We start from the raw sequence: 24,630 nt of genomic DNA on the forward strand, positions 1-24,630 counted from the left end.
CAATTTCGTAATAAAAAGCTACCTGCATTTGAAAAAATTTATTTATGTGTATTTTGAACTTATTCTTCAACATGTTTGTTTGTTTTTATCTGTAAATTTCTCTGGCATTTGAATTTCTCTGATTTTTTATTAATGTAATTTTCTTCTTTCAATTTTCTCTGGCAAGTTTATTTTCACAACAATTTTTTGTGTTTTTATCTTATTCTTGAACATGTTTCTGTAATTCTGTCTATAAATTTTCCTGCTCCGTAAATTTCTCTGTAATATGTATTTTTAATTGCAATGTCTATCTTAATCTAGAATGTCTATTGCTTTCTTGCCTCTGTCTTAAGTTTCTCTGGTATTTATAATTTTCTCTGACCACATCACATCACTTTCCTCCCTTGTGTCTTTGTCATTTTAAATTTTCTCTGGAATTTTAATATTGTGGACTGGAATGAATGTTTCTTCTTGGAATTTTCTCTGCCATATGTACTTTGAGAAAAAGTTATTTCTCTGAATTTTGATCTTATTCTTGAATATGTTACTGTCATTTTGTATCTGAATTTCTCTGCTTTGTAAATTTCTCTGGAATATGTATCCTTCTCTGCAATGTCAATTACACTCTTGCCTCTGTCTTAAGTTTCTCTGGTATTTATAATTTTCTCTGGAATGAATGTTTCTTCTTGGAATTTTCTCTGCCATATGTACTTTGAGAAAAAGTTATTTCTCTGAATTTTGATCTTATTCTTGAATATGTTTCTGTCATTTTGTATCTGAATTTCTCTGCTTTATAAATTTCTCTGGAATTTTAATATTGTGGACTGGAATGAATGTTTCTTCTTGGAATTTTCTCTGCCATATTTACTTTGAGAAAAAGTTATTTCTCTGAATTTTGATCTTATTCTTGAATATGTTACTGTCATTTTGTATCTGAATTTCTCTGCTTTGTAAATTTCTCTGGAATATGTATCCTTCTCTGCAATGTCAATTACACTCTTGCCTCTGTCTTAAGTTTCTCTGGTATTTATAATTTTCTCTGGAATGAATGTTTCTTCTTGGAATTTTCTCTGCCATATGTACTTTGAGAAAAAGTTATTTCTCTGAATTTTGATCTTATTCTTGAATATGTTTCTGTCATTTTGTATCTGAATTTCTCTGCTTTGTAAATTTCTCTGGAATATGTATCCTTCTCTGCAATGTCAATTACACTCTTGCCTCTGTCTTAAGTTTCTCTGGTATTTACAATTTTCTCTGACCACATCGCACCACTTTCCTCCCTTGTGTCTTTGTCATTTTAAATTTTCTCTGGAATTTTAATATTGTGGACTGGAATGAATGTTTCTTCTTGGAATTTTCTCTGCCATATGTACTTTGAGAAAAAGTTATTTCTCTGAATTTTAATCTTATTCTTGAATATGTTTTGTCATTTTGTCTCTGAATTTCTCTGCTTTGTAAATTTCTCTGGAATATGTATCCTTCTCTGCAATGTCAATTACACTCTTGCCCCTGTCTAAGTTTCTCTGGTATTTATAATTTTCTCTGACCACATCGCACCACTTTCCTCCATTGAGTGTCTCTATCATGGTTAATTTTCTCTGCTTGTGTATGTAAATTTTTCTTGCATTTTAATATTATGAATTGAAATTTTCTCTGGAATGGAAATTTCCTCAAGAATGTGTAATTTTTTCCAGAATGTGCATTTTTCTCTGGTATGTTTATTTTGTTCAATTCTTGATTTCAATATGGTATACTTCTCAGTGCCATGTTTACATTACTTTGTTTATTTTATCTTTGCTAATTGTGGAATGCAAATTTTCTTTCACTTGCCATGTTTACTTTTTTCTATCATTCATTTTCTCTGGTATGTTTACTTCTATCTGTAATTTAAACAATTATTGAAAATTTCTCTCCCATGTTTATGATGCTGTGTTGATTTTCTCTGACATGTCAAATTTTCTGTAATTTTCCCTTATCTGTAATTTTCTCTGGCATCTCCAATTTTCTCCCTTATCTGTAATTTTCTCTGACATTTCCATTTTTCTCTGGGATTTAATGTTGACATCTCTATGCTTTAATCATTGTCTAGAAATGGCAAAACGTAAAGGCAGCGAAACACCGGAAACACCAAGCAAAAAACAGAAACTGTCTCAGTCTTCTTATGGACTAGGATAAAAAACCAGCAGCAAAACACTAGAAACACCAAGGAAGCAAGAACAACTCTCTCAGTCCTCTTATCATCTAAGATCAAAAACCAGCACTAAAACACCACAAACTCCTTCCCAAAACACACAAGTCCAAGCTGATGAAGCAACTAGCATCCAGATGAGTACCCCAACTTCAAAAGACTCAAGCTCAAGGGGGAAAAAACCTGTTAAACTCCACAGAAAGAGAGCTCACTACAGCATTCAATTCCGATCCAACCTCTCATCTGTCGTCTCCTTCTTTCAAACACTTAAATTCAGTTCAAAACATCTTCTAGAGCTTCAAAAGACCCCATTCTGGTATTTGATTCAAGCTCTAACCACTGGAAGGATGGATCCAAAGAAATCTAGGAAATCCGATGATGATGTAGTTGCCATAATCCAATGTTACAATGAAAAAACAAAAGCATTCACAGTTGGGAAGAAGAACCTGACCTTTACAACAAATGACATGACCTTGATTTTTGGTTTGGAAGGAGGTAAAGGAGCCATGTCATTAAGATACTCTAAAAAGCCAAAATCTGCATTCCTCAGGAGAAGATTCCAAAAGGACACAAGGCTCACTGGTCCTGTTCTTAAAAATGCCTTGGTCAAAGCAATGAAAGGCAAGCAACCAACTGACTTCAAAGATGTAGCAATCATTGTTACATTGTACTTGTGTCTCACCCTATTTTTTGCAACAAGTGGGAATTCAATAGGTTGGGTTTTTATAAAGTATGTGGAACCTCTTGAATCAATGAAACAGTATGATTGGCCGGAAGCAATCACATCAACATTGATTGATTCTATCATGGCATTGCATAGAACTCGAGAAAAAGTTACGGGGTGTGTCATTGCATTGCTGGTAAGTATAATATCCATTCAAATTTGCAGTTATCATACTTACAAATTTGTGCGTTTACAAAATTTTATTTACTTTCATTTTCATCACAGTATTGGCTATGTGAACATGCAACTATCATTGACTCAGAAGACAGTAACACAACAGACTTCCCAAGATGTGCCAAGTGAAACCTTCAAACCTTGACGAAACAGCTGCAGAAGACACCAGTCCACTCTCTTGCACCTCGACAGGTTAGATTCCTATTGCTACCGAAATCTCAGTGAAATTTCAAAAATTTCTCTGACTACTGCTTTGTTTCCCTCCTTGTGCATTGATTGATTAAGATTAATTTTCTCTGAAATATCAATTTCTGTTTTCTTCTTTGTTAACCACTGGTCTATTTCTGCCATTGTAATCAATTTTCTCTCCCATCCAAATTTCTCTGACCACAATTGTAACACATTAACTTATATGCCCTGATTCATTTTCTCTAATATCTGAATTATGTTCTTTGTCACATAATTTTCTCTGGCCCATCAAATTTTATCTCCTTGTGTGTAATTTTCTCTGCCCATAACTTGTGTGCCTTGCATCTTTGATTAACACTGTTTATTTCTACCCTTCTAATGAATTTTCACTGGAATTCAAATTTCTCTGACACAAATATAGTAAAACATTAACTTATAAACACTGGTTATTTCACTGTTTCATAATTTTCTCTGCCCCATACAATTAACTCCATGCCTCTAATTTTCTCTGGCCCAATACAATTTTCTCTGAAGTTTGTTTCCAATTAGTATCATTTAGATGAATTTTATTTTCCTTATTTGAATTTTTTCTCTGAGTGAATTTTGTAACATTTCTCTAATAAAAGAGTCTCCTGTTACAGATTGATAACAAGCAGCTAGTCAAAAACCCATCTGAGGAGTTTTGTCTTGGCAAAAAGACGAAGAAAGAATTAAAAAAGGCAATTGTCATATTCAAGGAGAAATTACAAGATCCATCTGAAGATGGAGGGAATGAACAAAAAGAAGAAGAAACCACCAAAGAAACCAGCAATGGACAAGAACATCAAGCAAGCAGCACAGAAGAAGAAACCACCAAAGAAAGTGAAGAAATAGAACCAGAAGACAAAGAACAAAATGAACAGAAAGAAAATGATGAAGAAAGTGATGAAGAAGAAAATAATGAGCAGATGGACCAACAACATGATGAAGAAAGTGATGAAGAAGAAAATGAACAGAAAGAAAGTGAACAAGAAGATGAAGATGAAGATGAACAAGAAGAAGAGAACAAGGATGAAAGTGATGAAGAAGAAAATAATGAGCAGATGGACCAACAACATGATGGCATTTGTGGCTCAACAATGCATCAGCCTGAAGAATTTGAGGAATCAAAGGATGCCCAAATTGCTGATCTACGTCAAAGACTGAAGGCACTGTCTCAATCTAAAAAAGAAGAAGACAGAAATTGGATGGAATTACTTGCTGAAAAGGATATTTCAATAAGAATCCTGACATCACATAACTCAGAACTTCAAGAAAAAGAAAGCACAATCCGAATGAAACTAAGGATGTTGGAGGTTGAAAAAGCAGACGATGCAAAAACAATTCAACAGTTGAGGTGTTCAAATTCAGAGCTTGAAACTGAAAATGCCAAATTGCATGAACAAGTTCAAGAACTATCTGTCCAACTAGCAACACAACCATACCGAACACCAACACAACTTCAACCACAAGGTCAGTGAAAATCTTGAGCCACAAAAAGTTATGTCCTTGTGCCATCATAACTCAGAGAAATTTCTATTTATTATAATTTTCTCTGTCATTGGTAATTTTCTCTGGAAGTTATATCTCTCTCAACACATTAGTTATATTTCTACTGCTCATTTCATTTCTCTGTATATTTTCTTATTCCATTTTTGGGGCTTGTTTGATTTTCACTGTGTATAGTTGGAATGCAACTGGAACAACAACCAACAACCCAACAAGAGCAAATCCCACACAAACAACAACCGAAACAAAAACAGAAACTCTATGGTAACTACAAAAAATTGAATTAAATAAATTTACATATTGAAATATCATCTGTTGCTTCAGAGAAATTTCACTTTTCCTAATATTTTCACTGCCTACAGTCAAAAAAGATCCAACCTCAATGATAAAAAATTTAAAGGCAAAAGAAAGGAAGGAAAAGCAGCATGATCCAGAATTCCAATATCTGAAAGTTGCGAAAGTGACTAGAGCTTCAAAACAAGCTGCAAAACAAGTTGAGCAAAGCACAAAGGACAAAGAAGTGCTTGATGCTGATGCATACGTCTTGCCTCAACCTATAAACATCACAAAATCTTGGGTCTTTCCACAAACTCTTCCCATTTCAAGATTGATAAAAGATCATATAAAAGACATCTTGCAGCACATATCAAATGTGTCTGGGCTTGAGTAAGTACAACAAACAAAATAGAACATAACAAACAACAAATTACAAACTTATGTTGCATTAACAACAATTCAATCCCTTCTTTGTCATCTTGTAGAGCTTTAATTTGGACAAGTGAGTTGAATATCATTACCTTTGAAGACATTGGAAACCTCATAAAGCAAAAAGAAATTGTCAACAATGTAAGTCTTTCCCTTTCATCAACATTTCTCTGCAATGTTCCATCAGCCTTTATAAAACAATATTACAATTATAAATCATATTTTTCAGGTCATTGATGGCTATGGAGAGATCCTTTTGGCTGACCAAATCAGAGAGAAACAACAACCAACCTCATTTTTTTTCACATCCATGTGCTTAGTATGTTACTACTATTTTATTTGATTTTCTCTGGAATTTACTTTCTACTTTCTCTTCTTAATATACTTCTTGAAGTCAGTTGTGTCACTAACAAAACCATTTTTTGATTTTCTCTGAGCACAGAATTTCATCAACATGACAGAAAATCAAAGTTTTCGAGTGTCCTTATTTGACAAGCATATTGAAACAGCATGGAGGAACTATAGGTTCCTCCATTTCCCAATAAATACTGGAGGTAATGAGAAGTCCACACATGGAAATCACTGGACCTTGCTTGTCCTGGACAAACAAGACAATTTATGGAGGTTCTACAACTCATTGAGGCCAAGGAGGGATGATGCAGAAGACAAATATGTCAAAGATGCAAAACAATTGGTAACGAGTGCAAATTTCTCTGATCCATCATCATCTTTATGTGATGATAATTTTCATAGAATCCCATTGACTTGTCCGTAAATTTCTCTCTTATATAAAAATTATTTTTTTGCAGCAAGATTACGTGGAGAATTTTCTGAAAGCTTGTCTTGAAAGAGACGCTCAATCACAACCCTCTTTCAAATTAATTAACTCACAAAACACAAGTTATGACTTTGAGTATGTCAACAATGCTCCACAACAAGAAAGCGATTCGTAAGTTTCATACATCTATAAATAAGATAATTTCAGTTGCATGTTTCTTAAAACTAACCATACCTATAATTTGTATGCAGTCTGGATTGTGGCCTCTTCGTCTGCTATATAATGAAACAATATAGCAAGCATGAACCTATCAAATCCAAATTATCCACACAAGAGATAAGGTTGATGAGGGCAGAACTCATAGAGAGATTTGTGACCGAAGTTGGCAGGTCATGGACTGAACCAATTGAAATACCCCCAGAAGAACCACAAATGTAATAGTGAAACTAGTGAAAGGAAGACAATGTACATATCCACACAGAGAAAATTGTCTCACATATATGTATATATCCTTTCTTGTTCATACATTGAAGGAATGATGATCCTTGACGTATATGTATATATCATTTCTTGACTAATCTAAATTTCATTTTTTTTTTTTTATTTCGACTAATGTAAATTTCAACAATTGTCTGCCAGAGAAAATTGTCTGCCAGAGAAAATTGTCTGCAGAAATTTCTCTGGTATAAACTACCAGAAATTCACAGAGAAATTTAACTTGTATCGTCCCAAGGGGATGCCTATATGATCATGTAATCTGTAAAACTTTGTGTTGGTACAAAACAATCATCAAACTCAACAAAACACAAAGCACACAGTAATTTTATCTGCCACTGGAAAATTTCATTGCATGAATTTCAAATTTCAGACCACAATGCCCATATAGTTTTCTCTGTTGGTGAAAAATTTCTCTGGATGAAAATTTCTCTGGCTTTGACACAAATTTCTGAGTTCAAGTGAGTCCAGAGAAATTCTTTCCTGGTCTAGAGAAATTCTCAACTCAGAGAAATTTTTTGAATGCTCTGTCTGTTGTGCACATTTCTTGAAATGACTGATATGAAGCTACCAGAAATTTACAGATAAATTTAACTCATATCTCACCAAAGAAGGTGCCTATATGATCATTCAATCTCTAATGCACTGTGTTAGTACAAAACAATTATCAAATTGAAAAAACACAATCCACACAGTACTTTAGTCTGCCATTGTCAAATTTATGTGGATGAATATGAAGCTTCAAAACACAACACACAGAATTTTCTCTGCCATAGGAAAATTTCTCTGGATGAATTTGACAGGTACTACAAACCCACTGCCTATAGTATATATCAACAAACACACTTTAACTCATATTGAAAAATTTCTCTGGATGAATTTGATTGATATTATTATATACACTGTCCAAAAAATAAATTTTACAAAACAAAATACACAAAGTAATCATCAAATGTATTATTCCATCAATAAAATGTATAATCCTCAACTATTTAACAAAGGTTCCTTGCATGTCCTCTTATTATGGTGACCAATACTCTCACAACGACTACACTTAATCACCCTTTTAAACTCTCCAGTAGAAGCAATTCTGTTCTTCTTCGGCCTCCCAGCAGGTCTCTTGCTCAATGGAGGTAAAATCATAGCATCTTCAATGCTACACACAGGTTTTTCAACAGTTGGAACTGGGCCAATCGAAAAGGAGTATGCTTGACGATACATATCAGCATGAAAAAATGGTTCAACAAATGAATTCAAATTCTTTCCACTCCTAAAAATTGCAGCAACAGCATGTTGACATGGATACCCATTTATTTTCCATTTTCGACATGAACAAGTTCTCAACCCAAGATCAACCATAACCGAAGGAAAACAATGCACTTCAAAGACATTATCAGATGATAAACTCACATTCCATGTCCTCCCGTCCAAAAAAGACTTCTCCAACACACTATCCATACGAGGACACAAAATTTTATTCCATTTACTAGAGAGCAGCCTCCTATCAGACCTCATATTCATGATTTGCAACCGTATCATGTCCACCAAATTTGTTATTGGCAAGTGCCGAGCTTCTCGTATCCATGAATTGAATGACTCAGCAACATTTGAATACATCTCACCATAACGTTTCCCTGCAAAATATGCATCACTCCAATTTTCATATGGTAAACTTCTCAAGAAAACACTCACAATGTCTCCTCCCTCACTTTTTAACTCATTTAACTTGAAATGAAATGATGCCTTTGTTGGAGCATATGCACATTCTGAAAACTTGGACACAATCGTCTCCCTAACCAAATTTGTGTTTCCACATGACAACTTATCCCTCAAATTTCTCTTTAGATGTTCCAGACAAAATCCATGAAAGCAGTTAGGGAAAAACCTAGCAATTCCCTCCACAATTCCACAATGTCGATCTGATATGAAACTTATCACCCTTTCTGATCCTAATACTCCATATAAATGTTCAAGAAACCAACACCAATTGTCTTTATTCTCAGCATCAACAACAGCAAAAGCTACAGGAAAAAAACCTACAAAACAAATAGAAACAAGCATATTAGGTACACACATGCAGAGAAAAATAGAACAATAAACATCCAGAGAAAATTCACACATTGGCAACATCCAGAGAAAATTGAATAAGTGACCAGCTACAGAGAAAATTCACACAATCATAATATACAGAGAAAATTCACTTAGTGGCCACCTACAAAACAACAGAGAAAAATAGAACAATAAAACAACAAGAGAAGTTTGACACTGCCAACATCCAGAGAAAATTCACACATTGGCAACATCCAGAGAAAATTGACTTAGTGACCAGCTACAGAGAAAATTCACACAATCATAATATACAGAGAAAATTCACTTAGTGACCACCTACAGATACAATTCACACAATGACAACATCCAGAGAAAATTCATACACTGACAAAAATCCATTGAAAATTCTCACAGTGGCCACAACAATAGAAAATCCACACAGTGGCCAAAACCAGAGAAAATTCACATTCACTCAATTCCTACATGTATAGAAAATTCACATACTTAGATAAAAATAGATATATTTACAATTACCTTCATTCCCATCTTTCCCCGTTGCAGCAAGCATAACTCCTTTGTATCGTCCTTTCAAAAATGTTCCATCAAGAAAAAGCAATGACCGACAATATTTGAAACCAGCAATGCATGCATGAAAAGCCACAAACACTCTTTTGAAACGCTTGTTATCTTCAAAATCTAACTCAAAACGACTCCCTGGATTGTTCTTCAATGCCTCATCAAAATACCACCGTAATTGATCAAATGACAAACAAGAATCCCCATATGTACTACATTTTGCTTTCTCAACACTCAACCAACCACAGTTATAACTAATTGAGACCCCATACTTGTCTTTCATTCCTTTCACAACATCCACTGGACGAGTTAAAGGTTTTGCACTTACCTCTTCAAGTATCAGCCCAGAAACCAAGCTGGAAGTCATCCTCGAATGTTTACTCGTACGAACCGCCACACCACACGTATGTTCATTGTTCAAAGTCCTTATGTAGAAGAACCCATTTGTTTTTTCAACAGAAGCATGTACACGCCACATACATCCCCTTGATTCCTTATATGCACATTCTGCCGTAACCCTCAGCTTGTCATTTTTAACATACGTAAACTGAAAACCAACCTCAATAACATACTTGCATAAAAAAGTATGGAACTCAACCACACCACCCTCAAACTTTTGTCCAACACTCGTAATATTATTCCGCCAACTAGCCGACAATAACACCTTTTCTTGGTGAGAACAAAACTTAGAGAGTGAATTCCTTTCAACATCCACCAGCCTATCACACTCACCATCCACAACATCTACCCAATTAGACCCCACTTCATCCTCTTCATCAGAAGTACTACATCTACTAACTGAAACATCAACTATATCAACACCGCGTGCACAAACAACCCTCAACATATTCAGAAAATCAATATTATTTTGAACCATACAATTCGGATGGCCCAAAATAGAATATGAAATACACATAGTCTCAGGTTTCAAATTCTCCCATGTTTTACACAAAATGCCAACCAATTCCTCAAAATTCAATTCGCATGAAACATTAATGACAATAGTATCATTCCCATATTTGCACAGCAACAACACTGCACTGTCCATTAAAACTGAAACAAAAAACAACAAAAAAAATCACACAAACACTTCACAATAACAACATAAATGTCCAGAGAAATTTCTAAAAATTATAATTTTCTCTGAACTTAAAATAAAACTCCAAAGACATCTACAAACTGATATTCACCTTCAAGATGATAAAAAACAAAATCACAGAAACTTAATGAATCACAGAGAAATTTACTGCTAACAATTAAACACAATTATAGAAAAAAAATCACATAGAATACAAGTCCAGAAAAATACTTTTCTCTGAACTACAAACTGAAAGTGAGTAACAAACTTACAATTTTCTCTGAACTACAAATACAAGTATAGAGAAATTTATGAACTTACATTCACTTTCTCATATTCTATCGCCATTACAAACTTCTAATAATATGTCCATATGCACTTATAATTTCCTCTAGACTACACAAACAATAGTGCAGAAAATGAAATTTCTCTGGTTTGAAAAAACATAGAACACAACTATAATTCATCAGCATGTTGATAAAAAACAGAGCACCAAAAATGAACTCTAAACATCAAAATCACCTACACTGTCAACACTATCTGAAATTGATCAAAAAAACAAAGAATGAAAAATTAATTCCAAAAATAAAAATCAACTCTATCAAGCTGGCCTCTCGCTAAACAAAAATAAAAATACATTTGGAATCTAAATCGAAAACAAACCTAATCCAACTCAACTCAAAAACCTACGCGATCAACACACTGTCAACACTCTTTCAAATTGATTAAAAAACAAATAATAAAAAATTAATTCCAAAAATAAAAATCAACTCTATCAAGCTGGCCTCTCTCTACACAAAAATTCAAAACAAATATCAAAATGCATGTGCTATCTCCATCGAAAACAAACCTGATTCAACTCCACTGAAAATCTACGCGATCAATACACTATCACACCACTGAAATCTCCGACGAAATCTCCAACAAAATCTACACGATCGTAGCAATCTTTCTCGTCAACTCCACTGAAATCTCCGACGAAATCTCCACCATAAAATCTCCACTGAAATCTCCGACGAAAACTCCGACAAAATCTCCCCTTCAAATTCGGTTTCCAAAATGTATCAGTTAACTCAACCATATAATATTCAAACAAATTTATGTTATAAAGGAAGGGTAATTTAGGTACTTTATAACCTAAAATAAATTTGAGGGATCTTAGCCATCAAAACATATTATAAAGGACCTCTCCTCATATCAAAAGTAGAGGAGGGACCTTAGGCCAATTTTCCCCAAAAACAACTATTAGAATTAATGTATAAAGAAAGGGAGAGAATAAATTGTGTATATATTGATGTTATATATGTTATGTCTTTAACAATGTTAGAAGCTCCTTATATAGGAGAGGATTACAAACCTGAATAGGAAAGTGGCCGAAAGTAGTCGAACACTAACTTAAAGTAATGTATAATAAAGACAAGTACTAACCTACTAACATCATTACTAGCACTAATATACACTAACAGCCCCCCTCAAACTTAAGGAGGATAAAAATTAACCAACTTGAGTTTGGAGAGAGTAAAAAAATAGAAAAAGAAAATAAAATAAAATAGGATAGGAGACACTGTATGGTCGTGTCAGATCGTTGTTAAAGACATGGTATGGTCGTGTCACACCGTTGGAGAAGACACTGTATGGTCGTGTCGGACCGTTGTAGCAAATAAGGTCTGGACAGTTTACGAGGTCATGCCGGACCGATGTAGAAGCTAATCGGAATCAATGTCGAGACAGTTTACGGGGTCATGTCGGACCGTTGTAAAAGTTGACCGGAATCATTGTCGGGACAGTTTACGGGGTCATGCCGGACCGATATAGAAGCTGACCGGAATCAATGTCGAGACAGTTTACGGGGTCATGCCGGACCGATGTAGATGACACTGTAGGATTGTGTATATAGGCTGCCCAAAAGATATACATGTACATATATATCGAGCCCTCAAAAGTCGCGCCCTCAAAAGGCCCACTGCATCAAAAGCCATGCTCGACAGAAATCGTCGAGCGGCGAGCCATCAAAAGTTGCGCCGAACACGCGGCGATGCACGTGATCGACAGAGCGTCGTGTCGTCCGCGTCGTCATTGTCTATATAAACCGAGGCGGAGGCTGTGCAAACCAAACCAGTCTGAAACCTCTGAACATCTTCGTGCTGAAACACTCTGCAACCAACCCTTTCTGACATTACTAGTTTGAAATCCCTGCTGCTCGGAAACACTCAGCAACCCAAAACATGGCCTCTTCTTCCCGTGGTCTGCTCACTCTTTTTCCAGACCTCAACGAGTCCACAAGAGAGATAACCGGTGCGGTTGCCCTTGAACCTCAACCAAGCGCCCCTGGTTTTGCTCCGTTGACCTTTCCTATGCGGTCTGTGGAGCAAATAATGGCAACGCAATCAGATATTGAGGGCAATCAGTATACATTGAAGTCATGTGTGGAGACCATGACTGCAGTCACAAGCTTGTCGCACCGACTTCAGAGTAGGACAAATGAGGTGCAGCAGTTAAACGCCCAATTGGCTCTGCTCCAGCGCATGTATAAGAATGCGCGAGCAGAAATATGTGTACTAAAGGCGGAAAACAAGAAGCTGAAACGGAAGGCCACCATTATGTTCCGATTCGGAGGTCCGCCATATGCTGCGGGGGAGGAGCAAGGGGGAGTGAACAGGCTCGGCGGCGTGAAAAACACGGAGGCAACACCGTCAAGGGCCGTCCAGGACAGAGGCAAGAAGAAGAGACCGGCGGCAGAGTAGAGAAGGGATAAGGAAAAAAAAATCCCGCCTGTGGGTGGGTGTTTGTCGGTTGGTGGGGTTGTGTGGGTTTTTTTTTTTTTTTTGTGTAAAATTGTGATCAGGTTTGATCCCGGCAAGAAGAAATGACAGTTTTTTTTTTTTTTTTTTTTGTTTTTTTGTAACTCTCTGGTGAGAATGCGATGGAAGTAGATTCCTGAGATGAATAAAACAAGGTTTGGTGTGCAAATCTATATGGTATGAATGGAATTTGAAAAGGATTAAAAATAATGTGAAAGAAAAATAAAGAAAGAAATAATAAGAATATATTTGAAATCAAAACGAAAGAATGGGGAAATAAGGAAAGTGGTTCACGTGGTTTCGGGGCCCACGGTTTTGTTAAATCCAGGAATGGTGTTTGGAATATTTGTTTTGTTTTTTTTTTAATAATAATAATAATAATAATAATAATAATAATAATGTATTAATGGGGAAAACATGTGCGCTGGTGGGAGCAACTGCATATAAAAGATATGAAGGTGGGGAGGAATGGACCATAGAGAGAGTAGGTGGAATAAAATTAAGGGAAATGATGGATATGATTAAAGTGGGTCTGGTGGAGAGAAAGGGACCAGAGAGAGAGGGAGTGGGTTGATTAAAAATGTTTTCATCATTTCGACTCGCCATGGCGGAGGAAGCTTCGAGTAGTGGTGCAGCATGTTGGAGCAACATAGTGAAGCAGAAAGCAGTAACACCGAAGCAAGTCCGGCACGGCGTGAGTGTGGTGGCGGAACTCCTTCTTCATAACAGACTTGTGGAGTAAAGTGGATGGTTTGGCCTGCTTCTTGGTCTTCGTTGTTGCAAGCAACACAGAGAGACAAATCTCACTCTCTCGGAACTGTGGACCAAGACTCAAGTGTTTGCGAGGCCGTCTTCTACAAAATGGCACATAAACTATTGAAGCAACAGTCTTTCCATGATTCTCCACCTGCTCATTCAAGGTTCAGTACCTTGCATTCGAGGTTCAGTACCTTGCCAGTAGAGGTGAAACTCAAAATTCTAAAGCACATTCCTTTTGAAGAAGCAACACAGATTGATCTTTCCCCCCTGGTTGAATGGTTACAGTTTTCTTGTTCGCCAACCCAGAGTGCTTGTAGGAGTTGAGGTTGTACAGATTGTTGCTCTCTTTGCTGAAGGTGTCACGCTGGCCGGGAAGGACGAAGCAGGCGGTGAAGAGCTCGCCGGAGGAAGGATCTTCAAGGCGGATCTCGCAGCGGTCCTTGCAGGAGACGACGCAGAGGCGGCCGGACCAGATCTTGTCGGACTGGAGCCACTAGCCGCACTTGTAGCCGTTGTGGTGGCGGAAGACGACAAAGGCGGCTGCCATAGCAGCGGCGGTGATGAGGCTGCAGGTGGTGAACGCGAAGCAAGCTGTGCGAGCTGTGTGAGCTGGGTATTGGCTGACTGTCGCATGGGCCGACGGTGTGCGAGGTGGCGTGGGTCGAAGGAGACAAAGTGAGTGGTGGTGATTTTCAGTCCATCCATTTCATTTTTGTTTTTATCATCAGTTTGCAACTTTACATTCAACCAACCCCGAGAGAGAGAGATGATATCGGTTTGGGGGGAGGGGCAGCACAAAGAAAGGTAATCCGAGGGTCCAGAGAAGGGTTTGGATTGATGAGAGGAAAAGTGGGATCCAACGGTTGTGATCGGATCTGGTGCTGCGGTGGTGAAATGTTGTTGAAGAATCTGCCATTGAAGAAGAAATTAGCGAAATTTGGGTTTGTCCGGCGGGTGGCCAAGGCGAAGTTGCCGCCCGCCGGTATAGCGAAATTACTAAGTTTTTAACCTAACTCTGATACCATATTAGAATTAATGTATAAAGAAAGGGAGAGAATAAATTGTGTATATATTGATGTTATAGATGTTATGTCTTTAACAATGTTAGAAGCTCCTTATATAGGAGAGGATTACAAACCTGAATAGGAAAGTGGCCGAAAGTAGCCAAACACTAACTTAAAGTAATGTATAATAAAGACAAGTACTAACCTACTAACATCATTACTAGCACTAATATACACTAACAACAACCAATGATTTTTCGGCGCGAGAGACTGTAGAAATCTGAAAAGAACCAAACTTAAAACGAAAATAAATAAAGGGAGTCATGAAGTGACCTCAAAGCAGCTGATGTTAAAGGTGATTCTGAAATGTCAAAGCAGCTCTTCTTTACTACATAACTAAGCCAAAGTAATTTCTGCGTCATCATCGATAACTTGCACTCTACGTACAGTCCCAAAATAATTGTACATATCCTTCTGTAAAAACCCAACATTCTCATAGCCACCTGCTTGTTGTGCAGCAAAGTCCATAATGTGACTTGTCCTCATACCAATATAATGCATTGCATTGCTTTGTGTCTTGTCGGCACTCGTAACATTCTGGTGTAAGTGAAGAAATTGAACACCAAGTGGCTCTATCATGGAATGATTGTGCTCTTTGAAAAATTCATTCACTTCATATTTGGAAGTACTCCGATTGTATTTGATACGAAAAGAAGCACGGCAACTAACTCTAGTTAATTGTTTTAGTTCTCTTTTACATTCTTTAACCTCAAGTATTTGGATTGTCTGTGTCTTTCTTTTGAACATACCCAATTCCTTGATATAACCATATTATTCTTGTCCTTATACAACTGATCCCTTCGAATACTAAAGCCTTTCACCTTAGCACACGAATTATAAAATCTTTCTCCGTTTTCTTTTGAATCAAATGTTATTTCAAACACATCTTTTTCAGTTAATTCATCCAGACGCTTAATATCTCTTTCAGCTGGAATATCATTAGAATTGATGATATCATCTTCAATATGAATATTATACTCACCATCATTACCGTCATCATCATCTAGTTCATATATAATGTTATTCTTGTTTTGCTCAGTGTTGTCTTCCATCTGCAATAAGCATAAACAAATTAATTAAGAAAAAGCAAGTAGAAAATCGTAAGTAAAATACTAGGTGGTAAAATGGATAGTCAGTGGTAAGTGGTAAGTTGAGGCATAAAGAGTTGCAAGTAGAATGAGAATGAATGGTAAGTGTTGTGTTTTTGAATGATAATTAAACTCATTTAAACCGCACTTACTACTCAATGAGACTGTACTTACTACTTTATCAGAATCACACTTACTATTCAATGAGACTCTACTTACTACTTTATCAAACTTGACTTATCAGCCATTTAAACCACACTTACTAGTCAATGAGACTATACTTACTATTTCATCAGACTTGACTTACCACTCATTTAAACCATACTTACTACTCAATACTTGACTTACCACTCATTTAAACCATACTTACTACTCAATAAGACTGTACTTACTACTTTATCAGACTTGACTTACCATTCATTTGAATCACACTTACTACTCAATGAGACTCTACTTACTAATTTATCAAACTTGACTTATCAGTCATTTAAACAACACTTACTACTCAATAAGACTCTACTTATTATTTTATCACTCATTTAAACCACACTTACTACTCAATGAGACTATACTTACTACTTTATCATAATCACATTTACTACTCAGTCATATTCTACTTACTACTTTATCAAACTTGAGTTATCAACCATTTAAACCACACTTACTAGTCAATGAGACTAGACTTACTATTTCATCAAACTTGACTTACTACTCATTTGAATCACACTTACTACTCAATGAGACTATCCTTACTACTTTATCAGACTTGACTTACCACTCATTTAAGCTACACTTATTACTCAATGAGACTATACTTACTACTTTATCAAATTTGACTTATCACTCATTTAAACAATACTTACTACTTAATTGGACTCTATTTACTACTTTATTAGACTTGATTTATCAATCATTTAAACTAAACTTAAGACTACATTTACTATTTCATCAAAATTGATTTTTTTTTTCTTACTATTTGAATCTCATAATTTTTCTTTTAACTAGGTGAAATGTTGTTCCAACAAAACATAAAAATTCATAAATGCAAAATATAATGAAAGTGAAAGTAAAAAGAGAGAGACTTACCTAAAGAATTCCAAATCAACAACAATTCTATCTTAAAATCTTTGAAAGTTTTAGAAACGAACATCAAATTTTGTTTATGGAATCCTCAAATGAATTTGAAAATTTTCTATATTTTGTTAATCATATTTCTCATAAATTGCATTTATTGTAGTAGATGAAAAAGATACTAAGTTTCATTCATTGCCATTCATTGCCATTAAGTAGATAAATAAAAAAATCATATTCCATAAAATGTAAAAAATTATAATAAAATTTATAAATTTCATATTTATTTTGTACATTTTTTTTTTGTTTACATTCTATTTCATAAATTTTATATTTATTTTAGAGGTTAGTTGCATTTTATTAATGTTTGAATAGTAAGTGTAGTTATGTGGAATAATAAGTACAACTATATTAAAGTATGTTTAGTTGTTGTAATAAATTGAAAATCACTCATTTAAATCATACTTACTTTTTTATCAAATCTACTTATCACTCATTTAAATTACATTTACTACTCAATGAGACTCTACTTATTACTTTATCAGACTTGACTTACCACTCATTTAAATAACATTTACTAAATGCGACTCTACTTACTATTTTATCAAGCTTGACTCATTACTTAAACAACACTTACAACTTAATGAGCAAGGATCCTCTAGAGTTTTTTTTTCTAAAATTTCCTAGAGTGGTGCATTGTGTGGTTGAAATTTAATGACAAGTCACATCAATTTTTCAGCATTAAATCTCAACCACACAATACACTACTTTAGGAAACTTTAGGAAAAAAACACTCTAGAGGATCCTTGGTGACTACTTAATTAGACTCTACTTATTACTTTATCAAACTTGACTCATCACTTAAACAATACTTACTATTCAATGGGACTCTACTTACTATTTTCGTAGACTTGATTAATCAATCATTTAAACAAAACCTAAGACTGCACTTACTATTTCATCAAACTTGATTTTTTTTTTCTTACCACTTAAATCTCATAATTTTTCTTTTAACGAGGTGAAATGTTGTTCCAACAAAACATTAAAATTTATAAATTCAAAATATCATGGAAAGTTAAAGTAAAAAAAGAGATAGAGACTATAGAGACATAGATTCTTACCTACAGAGTTCCAAATCAACAACAATCTTATATTCAAATCTTCAAATATTCAAAAAATTTAAAAATAAACATAAAATTTTGTTCATAGAATCCTCAAATAAATTATAAATTTTTCTATATTTTATTAATTATATTTCTTCGTTGATTGCATTTATTATTTTCAAGTGTGAAAAATGAAAAGGAAACTAGGTTTCATTTATTGCTATTAAGTAGATAAATAAATTTTAAAAAAAATCATATTTCATAAAATGTAATAAATTATAATAAAATGTATAGAATTCACATTTATTCTGTATATTTTTTTCTTAAATACTATTTTATAAATTTTATATTTATTTTAGAGATTTTCAAAATTTATTATAACTTAATTTTTTAAGTTTACCTGTTACCTGAATAGCAGGTTAAGTGTATTTTATTAATAATTGAATGGTAAGTATATTTATTAAAAATAGTAAGTATAATTATATCAACTAGTAAGTGTACTTAGTTATTGTGGTAAGTTGAAAATCACTTTTTGGTTTCAAAACTATTGAAAACTACCTTATTTTTTACGAAACTATCTAGATTTCTTAACCTGGTTTTAATCATTACCAATCAATGGTTAGATTTTGTTGACTTTTTGGCTTTCGAAGGTTATTATTGTAATTGCGAGCGTGCCAGCAAGGATCAATCAGTCCTTACAGAAAATTAATTGCCAACCAATTATCAGACGATTGCGTTTTAGTTCTCTCAGTCTCAATGAAAAGGACTTTTACTGGTGGCTTGATTTAGGAGAATTAAGCAAAATATCAATCAAATAAAGAACAACTGAAGCATTTCATTAGAATGAAAAACTTACAATGATTCAAACTCAGCCTTGTAGAGGTTTACAACAACAATCTACTTAAAACTACTCCTATGAATGAAGTGCAGTGCAGTACAGGAATTTAAAGTATTGGCTCGATTATATTAATGCCCTTGTTCCATCTCCTAAAATAGAAGCATCTACACCTTCCCCTCTGCCAAATCCTTACTGGACAGAGAGATTGAGTCTCCGCAAATAAGATCTTTCCACCTTACAAGCCTCCACCTTCCCCTACTCCAGCTGAGCGGAAGCAAGCTTAACTTCTGCTCGCGGCTTTCTCTCACTTGTACTTCAATGTTCTTGAGGACGAAGTCCCTCTCAAGAACCTTCGATGGGCTTGTGATATTCTGACTCGGGGTTATGTCCTCAATCCCCTCGCCCAAGCAGAGCTTCACATGTTTTTGGACTAACTTCCATTGCTTCTCTACTGGCATCCGACCTCTATGGCCACCACACAATCTTTAGACCAACTTTCGTCCCTTCGAGTTCATGCCCAGTACAAAGTAGAGAACTTCATTGAAGAATTCGATGATTTTAAGAATAAAGATTCTGCGTACTGGGATGACTTAGAGATAGACGAATTGGAACAAGGATTAAGAGAAACAACATTCGAAATAAAGGCTGAAGAGCTCTTTTACGAAGTGAGAGCACATCAACTCATGCAACCAATGTTAGAAGAAATAGAGGATAGAATAAAGAAAGAACAGAAATTCATTGATCATTGTTGGACTAAATTTCATGATCTTGTTATTTATTCCATTCCCTATTTTTATGAGCTTGAGTTTGTACCCAAATAGGGCCATTCAATGTAATTGCTTTAGTTTTAATACCACTAAGACTTTTTGTTTATTTGGTATGGTTTGATCTTATCTCCATTTGTCTTTAAAAGCAAATTCAGAGCTTCAAACTGAACAAGCTTATCTTTCGAATTTGGACTCAATCGTTTTAAATGAAACACTAAAAGAACCAACAATGAACCTGTCCAATTTATGGAATATAGTTAACAATTTTTGTTGATTTTCATTTGAAATTAGTGCTTCGAATTTAACAATCTTACCCCTTAAAGCTTGTTTCGATCATAACCAACATATGGTCATGGTCAGTATGATCAATCAGTTTTAAATTGACCATTTTTCCTTAGAATAACAGTCCATACTTTCAAAAATATGAAAGCTCCTTTTTAGGGCTGCACTATTTTAGTCTAGAAAGAGAATCTTTCTTAAATACAAACCAATTATTGGTTTTGATGTTTCAAACAGCAATTCCCACCCTTAAGGGATCTCAAGTCTTGCTTCGAAGGACATTACTTTCCTTGAGAAACCTAAAACAGGTCTTTAATTTCTTCGAAGTAAACTAATACTTGAGCATTCTTTCATCTATAAGTATGAAATGTACTTCGAAGCTGACTTTTTAGTTTCGAAGCGTTTATTATTTGACTTTTGGCGCCAAAATTTGGTTTCGAAGCCAAATACTATATTTCGAAGCTGGCTTCGACATCTGGGATGTGTTTTTCCCTCCAAAAGTATCAATATTGGAGAAAGCTCTCAGTGTTTGTATTTTTAGTACTTAACGAATTACGCAACATATCTTCCGGACACAAAGGTTTTTCTTTTAAAACCCTTTTTATTTCGTGCTCTGAAATCATTCGCTCGCTCAACACACAAACCCTTTACCTCTACCGATCTTCCACTTCTCTCTACTCCCCTTCTTAGCTTCATCCTCCGAAAAAGTGTTCTATCAATGGCTTCTTCTTCATTGAAAGTGCCAGTCATAGAGCGTGCGAGCCCATCTGTAACCCTGAAGAGGATCATCGATGTAGAATGTGAGAAGTACAAGGCTGGGGAGAAAAGTGCCATCGATAGACGCATCTTCATCCCTCGTCATCATGAGCAACAAGACTATGTGCTTGGGCCAATATTCAAGGAGATTCTTACTGAGCTTCCAGCTCTATATCCTCGTCTAGATGACCATTGTCTCCTTTACAAAGGTGGCCTTGACTGAAGGAACTGGATGACGAATCGCCCCCATCGATGTTGGCCTATAGTGAGACCAGAGTGGCAAGAATGGTATGATCGGGTTGTCCCTAATAGGACTCTGGACCTTCAAGAACTCTGCCTTCTCGATGCCCTCTGATTATCCAGGTTAACTATCTCAGAGGATCCCTTCTTAATTCCTGTTGCCCTATGCTTTTGGAATTCTGTTTTTAATTTCTTCCAATTTAGATGTGGGATGATGGCCTCTACTGTCCTTGACATTTGCCATCTATTAGGATTATCTCCCATTGGAACCCCCATTAGACCAGATTATCCTGACCTAGCAGTCCTCTTTTCCCTCCCTTCTCTTAACTCATCCTATAGTGACTTTGTCAAGGCTGAGAATAGAAGGGAGGGTCCTGTGACTGATAGGGAATTCTTTTCTTTCTTATTATATTGGCTTTGCAAGTTCCTTTTCTGCACCTCCTCTCAAAGAATCATGCCCGAATTTGCCTCTCTTACCAAAGCCCTTGTTTTACAGAAGAGGGTGGCTTTAGCTCCATACGTTCTAGGCCACGTATATAGAGCCTGTTCTCTTTTCTGTGAGAAACCCTTAGATGCCAATCAAGGAGGGCCATTTTGGATTCTTCAGCTTTGGCTTTTTGCTTATTTCATTGAGTTACAATCCAAATGCCTTAAATTTTTTGAGCCCAACCCTCTTACTCATGGCATGAGGCTAGCCAATGCTTCACTTAATCCTTCTACTTTTGCTTTTTACTTCTCTTTCTTCCACCAACTTCCAGCTTCTCCTCCTTCCTACTGCTTTCGTCCTTTCGAACCCATCACCATTGGCCCATCTTGGTTGAAGAATTTCTTAAGTGATAGGCTCTGTGCTTCACCTACTCATAAAGACATATGAGCCTCTATTTTAATCCCTAGAGAATTATTCATTGGGACCTTGAACCCCAGAGCTTACAAATGCATTGCTGAGTCCTACTGTCCTGCTCAATTTGCTAGACAATTTGGCTTCTCACAAGGGGTCCCAATACCTCTCTATAGTAACACCAATCTAAGTCTTACCACTAGGGATTTGAAAGTTCGACGGTCCAGACTAGAAGAGGCAACTTCTAAGTTTATACAGGACTTAATCGATTTTGAGTATACCCTTTTTCTTTCTCAAGGTAACATGTTGAAGAGGTACCACACCTGGTGGGCGACCAATATGAAAGTATACCTGGCCATTTCTCCTCAAGACCTACTGATGGTGTTGGATGTGCCCAAGCCCAAAGGAGTTGGAATTGTTACTTCTTCCACTGCTCTTATCACTTTGGTTCCTGTGCCTGCTACTACACAGTCTGCTCCTACTGCCTCAACTCCTTCTAGAGTTATCCGAGCCGCCTCGAAAAAAGGTATACACCCTTGTCTCTTCTCCTTTTACCTTTTTTATAATGCTCTTAGCCTTATCTTTAGTTCTTCTTTTGCGAAGGTGGTGCGAATGCCTCACAAGGAGATTCTCCTCAGAAGACCCAGGCTCTAAATCTTCTCAAAAGCAAATGGAAACAAAAGAAAATGAGACTTTTACTTGAGCCTGAAAAGGAAGCACCTGAGGTTCAAGCAGAAGAAGAAGAAAAAAAAACTCAACAGCAAGAGTCACCCCTGAAAATAAGGAAAAGAGTGACTGTCCCTTCTTCTGACTTGGTTCAAGATGAGACAACAATACAGAGAAAAAAGAAAAGAAAGATGACTGTCTCTCCTTCTGATTTCGTCGAAGATCCTGTATATGAGGCAGCTGCCAAGGCAGTAGAACAGGAACACTCTAAGGCCATAATCGTTTTCGAGAGAGCTGAGAAGAGACAGCAGCAACAATTTCTGAGAGATGAAGTTGCTGTTGCTGATGCATTACAAAGGGAAACTGAAAGAAGGCAACAAATTGCCGAACATTACTCCCTTCGTAGCTCTCCTATTATTGCCAACACTTCTGAAAAAAGTAATTTCTTTTATGTTTTTGCTGTTTTCCCTTGTCAAATTTTGGTATTGAAACTTGACATTACTTTACATTTCTTCCTTTTGCAGTAACAACTACTGAGTCTATTCTTCCAATGAGGACTCCCTCAGTTTCAGTTAAGGTTGATTAGCTGCAGAACGTGAGGACTATTCAAATCATCCTTCCACTTCTCAAGCCTGCATTTGATGTACCCTCCTTGAGACCAAGCATTCCTAAATTTCTTTCTTTGGTTTGACTCCATATCTTCCCCATCTGACCTTTGACCCACCTCAATTCGGTTCCCTTTCTAACCTTGCTCTTCCTCTTTCTTCCAAGGAGATTCCAACTGCTACTCCATCTCTGATGGTAGTTGATTCTTCTATAAAGGGTACTGGCGGCTTTCCAACCCATGGTTTATTACCTCTGCCTTGTTCTAGCCCCTTTTCCCTTGACTTATTGGTGGCTAGGACCAGAGAAACTGCTAAAGATGCTCCACCCATTTCTCCTATCCCTATGCAGTCCTCTGTGCCTTCCACCACAGCTCTCTCTGTGCCCCTCATGTCTACGGATGAGGTAGATATCTTCGAAGTAAGACTAGCCAGTCTATTCGACATACCCTCTACCTCTCCAATAGCCAATGATGAGGCTAAGCCATTAGTCTTGGCTAACTCCTTGCTAGAAATTCTTGAAAACTCCTCTTCCTCCAGTAGCAAGCCTTCTGAACCCCTAATGGACTTAGACACCTGCCTGGAATTATTAATCTATTTTTCGAGGATCCCTTTTGAGGCTTTACAAAGGCCTATAATAAGATATGGGTTCCTTCAGTGCTGCAAAGTTGCTGAGCAGTCCGACATGAATGTCTCGAATCATCTATCTCAGGCAGCAGCTACCATCGACTTCTACATCAACATTTGCCATGCTGCCAAGGCTGCAGAGGAGAAATTGGTGAGAGACCAGAGTTTTGTTTCCACAGTACATGCTGAAGTCTCAGGGCTAAAGGAACAACATTCCTCTGTCTCCCATTTTCGAACTCAACTACTAGAGAGGAAAGCTCAACTTGAGGAGGAGCTATCTGCAGTGAACCAGGTCTTAATCCGAACTGACACCAAACTACAAATCACCAACCAAGGATTGGGCGATCGAAAGGAGGAAATGACTGCAGCTATTCAGTTGTTTTCATCACTTAACAATAGGAAATTTGTTGTAAAAGAACAATTAAGACATTGTAATGATTTTTGGGCCAATTTATGGCAAAATGCACTCAACTCTTTATGAAAAAACAAATTCTGATTTATCATTTGAGTACTCTTGTGTTCTTTTGCTTGACATTTATTCTATTCCTTGTGTTTCCCAAATAGTTAGAAAATAAGGCTTCAAATATCTGCCATTAATCTTTTTGGGGTGTATGTATCCATTCAAATTTCTCAAATGGTATGCTCCGAAAGGCAAGACTCTATGAATTT

At 36.1% G+C, this 24,630-nt stretch overlaps 2 protein-coding genes across 3 annotated transcripts; one reads left to right on the forward strand and one right to left on the reverse strand.

The window, feature by feature from the left end:
- Positions 1-5,675: 5,675 nt before the first annotated feature.
- LOC145807615 (uncharacterized) lies at positions 5,676-6,839 on the forward strand. Its single transcript, XM_082906132.1, has 4 exons — positions 5,676-5,805; positions 5,929-6,180; positions 6,296-6,435; positions 6,516-6,839. The coding sequence occupies exons 1-4, from the start codon at positions 5,797-5,799 to the stop codon at positions 6,700-6,702; spliced, it is 588 nt and encodes a 195-aa protein (XP_082762258.1). The 5' UTR covers positions 5,676-5,796; the 3' UTR covers positions 6,703-6,839.
- An 853-nt stretch (positions 6,840-7,692) lies between these two features.
- LOC145807609 (uncharacterized) lies at positions 7,693-11,670 on the reverse strand. 2 transcript variants are annotated; one of them, XM_082906112.1, is made up of 2 exons: positions 9,343-10,743; positions 7,693-8,795 (listed from the first exon to the last, which is right to left on the reverse strand). In XM_082906112.1, the coding sequence occupies exons 1-2, from the start codon at positions 10,430-10,432 to the stop codon at positions 7,744-7,746; spliced, it is 2,142 nt and encodes a 713-aa protein (XP_082762238.1). In that variant the 5' UTR covers positions 10,433-10,743; the 3' UTR covers positions 7,693-7,743. The 2 variants fall into 2 exon arrangements, 1 of the variants encoding a protein (XP_082762238.1); XR_014350858.1 differs by lacking the exon at positions 9,343-10,743 and adding an exon at positions 11,313-11,670 and having other exon boundaries at positions 8,656-8,795.
- Positions 11,671-24,630: the final 12,960 nt, after the last annotated feature.

The sequence above is a fragment of the Camellia sinensis genome, chromosome 14 (genome assembly GCF_055761805.1).
Source record: "Camellia sinensis isolate YWXY chromosome 14, ASM5576180v1, whole genome shotgun sequence".
NCBI lineage: Eukaryota > Viridiplantae > Streptophyta > Magnoliopsida > Ericales > Theaceae > Camellia > Camellia sinensis.